General features: G+C 37.5%; 1 protein-coding gene across 1 annotated transcript; it reads right to left on the bottom strand.

Moving 5' to 3' along the window:
* Positions 1–8,646: 8,646 nt before the first annotated feature.
* Positions 8,647–9,573, bottom strand: LOC144305857 (olfactory receptor 8D2-like). The gene has a single exon (XM_077884985.1). The coding sequence runs from the start codon at positions 9,571–9,573 to the stop codon at positions 8,647–8,649; it is 927 nt and encodes a 308-aa protein (XP_077741111.1).
* Between the last annotated feature and the right edge of the window lie 686 nt (positions 9,574–10,259).

A 10,259-nucleotide genomic window follows, 5' to 3' on the forward strand; every position in this document is an offset into this window, starting at 1 on the left:
GCCCACAAATTCCTCTGGGGGTCAGAAAAAGAGTAGAGTCTTAGGTGATGTGAGAACAAGCCAAAGTCATCTGAGAGCCAAAGAATGTGAATGTTTCAATAAGGAAAGTAGGGAAAGAGCCCAGGCTTGGGGTCAAAGGCTTATTGGTGGGAAATTTCCAAAAGGAACTCCTGAAATGGGCCCAGGATGATGTCTAATAGTCATTACTGAACAGCAAAACAGATTGTGCTTGCTTAGAAAGCAAGACAGAAAATGATTCTCCTGAAATGCTCTGCTGCCATTTCTTCAAGGGGAATGAAATAGGCTTCCTATTGACAACTACTGAGGATACATGTTTGAATTTTGTGAGGGCATTTATAATACCTAGAGGAGGTAGTCTTCCTACAGAAAAGGAGACCAGAGATGATAATGATTATTCTTCCTCTTCCTCGTTGATTGTATATTGCTTCTAAGTGCTTTACATATATTATCCTACTTAAGTTTTCAAGAACCCTTGAAATAATAGGTACTATTTCTAATCCCTATTTTACAGATAAAATACTGTGGTGCAGAGAATTTAGGAGTAAAGTCAGGAATTAAAACTAGGGAATCTTGTGCCAGATTCCATGTTCTTTTCCACCAAGCTCTTCTGCTTTTCCTTAAAGGATGGACTAAATCTATTATTAACATCTCTTGCTTTCTAACTTATTACAAAGCCTTAAGAGACAGACAGACAAGGAGATTTGGACATTATGAGATGTTATAGATGGATGTTATAGATGGTTCAGATTTCAAAACTTCCAGGAAAGGACAAATCTTGATGATGTGAAAGAACAGGAGCATAGGGTTCATGTGTTGTGAAGAACATGGGGACAGCATACACCCTGAAGTAGTTTAAAACAAGCCTAATAGAAATCCAATGCAAACTTCTGGATCTCATAATTTTACCTAACACTGACTGTGGCTTAAAGGAAATACATAAAAGAAAAATATTTATTTTTGGCATTTGAAGAACCTGCTATCTAATAGAATACTGAGTGTACTCAAAATTATTTAAAGGACATTTTCCATAGCACCCTTAATGGGGCACATTGTGGCACTCTGTTCATAGCCTAAGGCAACATTTCCCAGGCAATGCTCACAATGTCTTGTGAAGAAAAAGAACAAAAGAAACCCAATAGATGTGCTTCCATTTTCAGATATTTCCATCTGCCTCTCTTGGAGGTCTACTATAAACATATGTTCGTTAAAGGCTCTGAATAGTGCAGTAGAAAGAAATCTGTTCAACTATGTTAACTCAGTATTTATATTTATTTGATAATGAAAATGTTTTAAGCTCCTTTAGGAGCTTAACAAGAAAGAACTTAGATCCTGTTCAGCAAGCCAGTGAAAAAGCTTTGATATCAAAGGAGGCTTATATTAAGGGCTGACCTCACTGTAGATCACTTTCCAACATGAGGCAAGTCATTTAACATAAACCTCAGTGTTTCAATCTGTGAAGTGGGAATGATAATACCCACTTCAAAAAAATATTGTGATAACTAAAATAATGAATTGAAAGGTTCATTATCTAAAAACACTACGGGTGTCTGGTGGTGCAGTTGGTTGGGTGACCAACTCTTGGTTTTGGTTCAGGTCATGATCTCAGGGTTGTGAAATTGAGCCCCGTGTTGGGCTGCTCACTTGGTGCGGAGTCTGCTTCTCCCCCCTTCCTCTCCCCCTCCTGCTTGTGCTTTCTCTCTTTTTTAAATAAATAAATCTTTAAAATAAAATAAAAAGGCTAATTAAAATGTAATTTTTTAAAAAAGAAATATATTCACTATAGAAAGGAATACAATACGAAAAGACAGAAATATACTGCCTTGGCATGAAGAAAGGCATGTGTTTCTTCTTCATCCTAGATCTTTCACCTTGGTATGAATAGTGAAAATATTTTAAGCATTTGGAGTGGTTAGGTTTTAAAACATTTGTGCCTCTAGATTTGGAAATTTTGAGAGGGATTGGAAGTGTTAAGTCATTCTGGGAGGGAGCTGGAGAATAGAAGGCTCTTTATCTCAAAAGGTGTAAAGCACTTTGGCAAGTGATTCCAAAACCAGCAGGAAACAGAACATTAACTAAACAGGCTGAAAGAGCTCTTAATCTATCTTATACTGGCATGAGAATACTCCTTCAAGATATATGAGGGGTAGGGAGGGATGTTTAATATTCTGTCCAATAATTAATACTCTACCTGCAGTTGTATCTGCCTTTGTATCTATAACTCTAAGAGACTTGTTGTGTGGGCTGGTGTATAAGAAGACAAGGAAAATGAATAAATACATAGATAGGAAGCACTTCAGGAAAGGAAAACCTTCAGAGTCCCATGGAAAGTCCAGTGACATTCTCCACACAAGAGCTGGATGAACTTAGACTGGGAATCATTTCTGCAGTAGGTTGTGATCCAATTTATAAAGAAGAAGTGACAAGGCAACATGAATGGAAGACATAACCAAGTAGAAAGAATAGTGGGGCAAGTGCTCCTGGTAAAACCAAAACATTGCATATGGTTAGCATTGCTCCTAATCACTAACTACCCTTCTATTAGATGGAGTACAACTGCCACAAATGAAACTGGCCACTTACCTGGTTCCGAACAAAGATTGAAATTCTTAGGCATTGTTTATTTTGCTCATAACACAGAACTGTGCTATAGCCAAGAAAGAGAATAGCCTCTTCTGTTGTCTAACATGCACATTTATATGTCAATGACTAAATTATTTGATTGGCTGAAAGTAAAAGTCGAAATTCAACTGGTATTACTATCTCTCTGGATCTTGAAGCAAATCCTACTTAGCTTCTCTAGTCCTAAAAGCAAGAGGGTAAAGTGAGATGCAAATTTTATTTGAGGTTTATTAAGCACACAGATATCAGTAGAAATACTTAACTCTCCTGCACACGCAGGTCCCTAAAGACCTACTGAGCCTAGAGATTACTGCTGTGCTCACTATTTAATAACCCTTTGCAAAAATGATATTATCTTCTCACCCTCCTCCCATTGCTATATTTCCCAAGAGTAGTAAATGTGCTTTCTTATTTTATGTTTTCAAGTTACCAATGGGGATTCTGAAACACAGAGAAATTGCATCGATGATTCTCAAAAGTCTGCAGGCAGTTACTGGTTCTTCACTACTATTTCATCAGTCGGTTTTTTTAAAAAAGGAGAAAATAATGAAATGTAATTTTTCCCTAATGCTAAATTGATTCAACTTTTTGTCCTTTATTTTATTTATTTATTTTTTATTGTAGTACATCTATCTATCTGACACAAAATTTACCATTTTAAGTGTACGGTTCAATGGCATTAAGTACATTCACACTGTTATGTGATCATCATCCCCATCCATCTCTGGGAGTTTTTTATCACCCTCATCTGAAACTCTGTGTTCATTAAGAAATAATACCCCATCCTCCCTCTCCCAGCCTCTACCAACCACTTTTCTACTTTCCGACTCTATGGATTCAATTACTCAAAGTACTTGCATATGAGTGATATCGTACAATATTTCTCTTCTTGTGTTTGGCCTATTTCACTTAGCATAGTGTCTTCAGGATTCATCCAGGTTGTAGCAAGTGTTAGAATTCTTTTTTTTTTTAATTTATTTTTTATTGGTGTTCAATTTACTAACATACAGAATAACCCCCAGTGCCCGTCACCCATTCACTCCCACCCCCCGCCCTCCTTCCCTTCTACCACCCCTAGTTCGTTTCCCAGAGTTAGCAGTCTTTACGTTCTGTCTCCCTTTCTGATATTTCCCACACATTTCTTCTCTCTTCCCTTATATTCCCTCTCACTGTTATTTATATTCCCCAAATGAATGAGAACATATAATGTTTGTCCTTCTCCGACTGACTTACTTCACTCAGCATAATACCCTCCAGTTCCATCCACGTTGAAGCAAATGGTGGGTATTTGTCATTTCTAATAGCTGAGTAATATTCCATTGTATACATAAACCATTCTTTTAAGGCTGAAAAATTTTTCATTGTATGTACATACCATATTCTGCTTATACATTTATTCATTGATAGAACTTGGGTTGTTCCCAGTTTTTGGCTCTTCTAGATAATGTTCCTTTGAGCATGGGTGTATATAATGTTCTTTTGAGAAAAGTACTCTGTGTTACTCTGAGGAAGTCAGTGAGGCTCTCTGACACTCGTTTCTCATCAATAAAGTAACAGGACTTAAGCAAAATATTTTTCAAATTTCTTAGTGCTATAACATTAAAATAAGGAAGACCTATTCCAAAAGCAGAAGGTCATTTTTTGTGATTCAGCTAGCCTTTTATTCAGAAGTCATGTTAAATTTTTTTAAAGTTTTTATTCAAATTCTAGGTAGTTAACACACAGTGTGATATTAGTTTCAGGAGTATAGTATAGTAATGCAACACTTCCATACAATACCCAGTGCTCATCACAACAACTGCACTCCTTAATCTCCATTACTTATTTAACCCATTCCCCCACCCAATTTCATTCCAATAATTGTTCATCATGAGGATGTAGAAAAAGCCCTGGGTTGACATTCAAGAGACTCCAACTCCAGTCGTGGCCTGTGATCTGTGTTTAATTTTCTCATCTGTAAAATAACCCTATCTGTTTCACAGGGAAGTCATAAAATGAGATATGACACAAAATTAAAATTTTGTAAATTATGAAGCACTATAAGTAGGAATTAATAAATTCTACAATGCAACTCAAAGATAGCCCAGGACATATCAATAATTAATCTTCTGCCATTCGTATATATTCTCTCTTCTCATCCATGCAGATATCTTCCTGGACAAAATTATTCTGCATGAAAGCAGTGGTGGAGATGAGTTGCTGGCTAAGTATGTCACATAGGACCTACTCCTGCTGTCTTAGAAACTATCCAACTAAAATCAAGAAGGTCAAATAAGGGGCACCTGGGTGGCTCAGTGGTTGAGCATCTATCTGCCTTTGGCTCAGGGCATGATCCTGGGGTCCTGAGATCAAGTCCGGCATCAGGCTCCCTGCAGGGAGCCTGCTTGGCCCTCTGCCTATGTCTCTGCCTTTCTGTGTCTCTCATGAATAAATAAATAAATAAATCTTTTTTTAAAAAAAAAAAAAAAGGTCAAATAAAATGGAAGAGACTCTACTTTTAATCAATCCAAGGAATCAAACAATTCTATGAGCAAAAAGAAGTAAGATCATTATGACTGGTTCCAGTACTGGTACTAATTACTAAGAACCCATCAATGCCCCTAATGAACCTTTAGGATATAGAATATGAAACAAAGATATCATTTTTATATATTGACAAATTTTGATAATAGGTTAGACTCAATAAATAACCTTTCTCTGGGCATTTAGACATGTATCCGGAAAGAATTACAGTAACATTTTGTGGTTTTATGACTAAGAGAATTTGAGCCATTTTTTCCATGCTATTGCTTCAGCCAGACCTCTAAGAATTCCAGACAGAATATATAATTTTAAACTAATCTCATAGATCCTTGTTTCCTGAAGAGCCTGTGGTAGGCTGAAAAATGACTCCCACGGATATTTACCTCCTAATCCCTGAATACTGGGAATGTTACCTTATATGTCAAAAAGGACTCTGCAGATGTGACTTAATTAAGGATCTGGAGATGGGGAAGTATCCTGGATTATCCAGGTAGGCCCTAAATGCAATCAAAGTTGTGCTTATGAAGTAAAAGCAGAGGGAGATTTTTCACAGGAGAAGAGGAGGCAATATGACCACAGAGGTAGAGATTAACGTGATGCAACCACCATCTAAGGCAAATGGTGGCACCGGAAGATGGAAGGGGCAAAGAACAGATTCCCTCTAGAGTTTCCAGAAGGAACTAGGCTCTGCCAACACCTGATTTTGGTCCAGTAACACTAATTCGGATGTCTGATCTCCAGAACTAGGAGAGAATATATTTCTGTTGTAATGTGTTGCAGTAAGGTCATGAAATTCATACATGGCCCAACACATTCCCACGCATTTCATATTCCTAGGTATAAGCTGTGTATGGACCAAAAAATTAGCAAACTGAGACTGGAGGCAGTATAGGATCTCATCCCACATACAAATGGTGGGGGTATGGAAATGTGAAATGTGAGAAAAAGTCACTTAATTTGAGAAAAAGTGTGCCTCTGTGTAACTTTCTCCCACTTAACCTAGTTATGCCCTATGGCAAAAACAAGTTCCACAGCTAAAAACCTCAGCCCTTCTATCTATAAGCTAACTATACCCCCATGTATGTTTTTAAATCTCTATCCTCTTATTGTGATTTTTTTTAGAAAGCATTCCAGGATATTGCATTTTTGTCTCCTTGTTTATCGTCTTTCTATGAAATGAAATCTAAATCTAATGAAGGAAAGGACTTTGTGTTTTCTGTTCATTCTTTTATCACCTGTAAGACAATATTGTCAGACATGTACTGGGCTTAGAAATATTTGTTAAATGAATGACGGAGAGAATGAATACATTAATGAATGTAAGATTTCAAGTCTTTCATCATGGCCATCCTCCTGAGAATACACAAGGGGTCAGTGGCCCTTGAAAACTGGTAACCACTGAATAAATTGCATTTAAACGCAAGTTATCTGATCACTTTAGTACAAATAATGACTAGGATTTTTCTCATTCTAAAGACCAAAGTGCACCTAATATAAACAAGATAACATTAACTTTTTTTACTTATATTGATTTTATTGGCATCAAAACCCCTTAATTTTCTGCAATTAACCACTTTCTCCCTTACTTTCTTCATTTGTGTTGAAAAAACTATGGAATCTTATATTACCCATGTGCATTTTAATCTTCTTAAATATATCCATCACTCCAGTTTCCAGAGGTCTTTGTGAATCATGACTTTGTCATCCATTAAATTAACTGTTCTCACAGCTTCACAGATCTGCAAGACTGATTAAAAATTTATTTGATATTCTCAGGGTACTGAGTGGCTCAGTCAGTTAAATGTTTGACTTCTGCTCAGGTCATGATCTCAGAGTCCTGAGATCAAGCCCCACATCAAGCCCAGTGTCAGGCTCTGGCACTCAGTCGAGGGTCTGCTTGTCCCTCTCCCTTTCCTTCTGCTCCTCCTGCTGCTCGTGTTCTCTCTCTCAAATAAATATATAAAATATTTTTAAAACCTTCTTTGATGTTCTCATTTAAGTCATTGACAAAAACCCCAAATGCTAAATCTTATGCTTGATTCTCAGCTGCTTTATGCACATACCTCCCAAGGGAGAGTTCTATTTTCCAGAGTAGAGTGATCTGGAGGTTTCTAATGCCTGGAAGGTTTCTAATGCCTGTCCCAATGCAAGAAATCACCAGGGAGACTGTGTTTCTGTTCTCTGAGAAGGTTGAGTCCCTGAACCAAACGGAAATGTTGGACATAGCCAAAATCACAGGATCAAAATCTAGGACTCATAGAGAGGGTAGGAAAAAGCGATAGAATTTAGGGAGAAATAAATACCATTGTCATTATAATTATTATCCTAATACAGTGCTAAAAATTAGTTCAGCTCTCCAAATTAGAGCCATACTCTCCTAGACTGTGTGCCAGATAGTCATAGTCTAAGAAATGGCCTTCAAGAGAGGCAATGTGGGACTTCAAGATAGTTACTATTGATCTGTACTGAATGTATATATGTTGTTAAGACTAAGATAATGACATCTCTTCCCCTAATCTTCACCCTAAACTAGTCTCCCCTTTCTTTCTCTCCCTCCTCACCACCCCACCATCCTCTACACACACCACAATCCAGCTACAAGTTGTTCTTCACCCTGAGTACTACAGCCCTCACAGCTCTGTCTTGATATTTTCAACATCTCACTATAAAGCCCTATGGGCTGAAAACAATCCCTTCTCTGAGTAAATTTAAATACAAACTTCTCTCTTTTTAGAATATTTTATTTCAATTAAATTTAATTAACATATACTGTATTATTAGTTTCCGAGGTAGAATTTAGTGATTCATCAGTTGCATACAACACTCAGTGCTCATTCCTTCAAGTGCCCTCCCTATGCCCATCAGCCAGTTCCCCCCATCCCTCCGTTCCCCTCCCCTCCAGCAACCCTCAGTTTGTTTCCTCTAGTTAAGAGTCTCTCATAAGGATTGTGTCCCTCTCTGTTTTCATCTTATTTTATTTTCTTTCCTTTCCCCTATGTTCATCTGGAAGAAAAAAAGAAAGAAAGAGAGAAAGAGAGAGAGAAAGAAAGAAAGGAAGAGGGAAAGAAAGACACTTCTCCTCCTGCTCTCCAGTAATTTTTAATCAATTAACATCACACTTCTTCAAATACAACCTTAACTCACTCTATTGTTATTATGAACTTTCAAAATTAATATTGAAAATAGTATTAATAATTACTACCTTCAAGATACTCTCTTTTATTTTGATTTGTTCTCCCTCTTCTGTCAAATTTTGTTCCTCTAATACACACAAAATCTCCAAGGATTAAATTGACTACAAAAAAATTGTATTGTTTAATCATCTCTAAAAATGCTTCAATTATTCTCAAGTATAAAATGTTTGTTTTGTAAATAATGGTAAATTTTACCACTGGAAGAGAGAAATTAGATGGAGCCCATGACCACTTTTCATCTGGTTCATTTTTCTCTTGCTCCCTCTGAGAATGCCCTTTGTCAGCATGACTACCTTCCCCCAACCACCTTTCTCAGTGCATTCTTCACATCTTTATTCCTCAGGCTGTAGATCATGGGATTCAGCATGGGGATCACAGTGGTGTAGAACACTGAGGACACCTTCTCCTCTTCCATAGTATTGCTAGAAGGGGGCTTGAAATACATGAATGTGATAGACCCAAAAAAGATCCCCACAGCCATGATATGGGAGCTACAAGTGCCAAAGGCTTTGGACCGTCCCTCAGCAGAGCGAATACGGAGGATGCTGGAAAGAATGAAAGCATAAGAGATGAATACAGCCAGTGTAGGTGCTAAGGTATTAACTCCTCCAATAATAAACAACAATGTCTCATTGATGTGGGTGCTGGAACAAGAGAGAGTCAATAAGGGGAGAATATCACAAAAATAATGACTGACAACATGAGACCCACAGAAGGACAACACTGACATGTGGGTAGTATGGACAGTAGCCCCAAACAAACCCAGTGAATATACCACAGCCATAATTATGGAGCAGACCCTATGGGACATGATAACATTGTAAAGCAGTGGGCTACAGATGGCTACATAACGGTCATACGCCATGGCGGTCAGAAGGTAGCCTTCTGCAATTACAAAAATAAGGAAGAAGTAAAGCTGAGTCATGCACGCCAGAAAGGAGATAATGTTCTTCTCTGACACAAAGTTCATCAGCATTTTTGGCGTAATGACAGAGGAGTAACAGAGATCAATGAATGACAAATGACCAAGAAAATAATACATTGGAGAGTGAAGTTGAGAACTGATAGCAATTAAGAGGATCATGCCCAGGTTCCCCACCACTGTGACCACATACACTCCAAGGAATAGTAGGAAAAGTGGAAATTGAAGCTCTGGGCATTTTGTTAACCCCTCAAGGATAAATTCAGTCACAAAGGAATGATTGGAAGTAGCCATTTCTTAGAAGATATTATCTGTAGAAAGAAATAAGAGAAAATAGGTGCATTAGAGGGTTTTTTTTTCTGATTCCCGAATCCAAATGATATACTATGTCTTGAACGGTTCCATCCCTCATCTGCCTCAAGACTTGATCCTTTCCAAGGATTTAAAAGGTCAAGGACAAAGACCGTAAGTGTAACCCAGAGTCTTGTTTCCACCCACCATTCTCAAATGCTCCTAAGTCAGAAACTTTTCATTTTGCACCCAGGCTTAAGTCCCTAACAGCCTCAATTTCAAAGAAAGCACAAACTTTCAAAACCTAATTACTTTTTCATTAATATCATTAAAAGAAGATTGTTCATCCTCTTTCTCTGAGCATATATTAACAGAAACTCCAGTCTTGGTTGCAACATGGCTTTGAGGCAAGCTCTGATGATGAAAAAGTAGTCTGTTTCAATTTTTCAACCCATCTATATGTATCAACATGATGAGTATTCTCTAAAACTGAGAACTTAGAAATGTAAAAAGCTGTTATAGCGATGATGTAGACAAAAGGCAAAATTGTAGAAATAGCTCTAATCAGTTCAGAACCTGGTTCTCCCACTCTGTGCAATGGATGGAAAACTTCAATTAGCCAGTAAATTCCTTTCAATGTAGATGAAGTTGACAGAAACATGGGGCCAAAGGCTATTCTTTTTTTTTTT

Source organism: Canis aureus, chromosome 3 (genome assembly GCF_053574225.1).
Source record: "Canis aureus isolate CA01 chromosome 3, VMU_Caureus_v.1.0, whole genome shotgun sequence".
Taxonomy (NCBI): Eukaryota; Metazoa; Chordata; class Mammalia; order Carnivora; family Canidae; genus Canis; species Canis aureus.

What these genes read in the sequence shown, in the direction of transcription:
- LOC144305857 (XM_077884985.1), bottom strand. Translation starts at nt 9,573, where the DNA reads ATGGCTACTTCCAATCATTCCTTTGTGACTGAATTTATCCTTGAGGGG.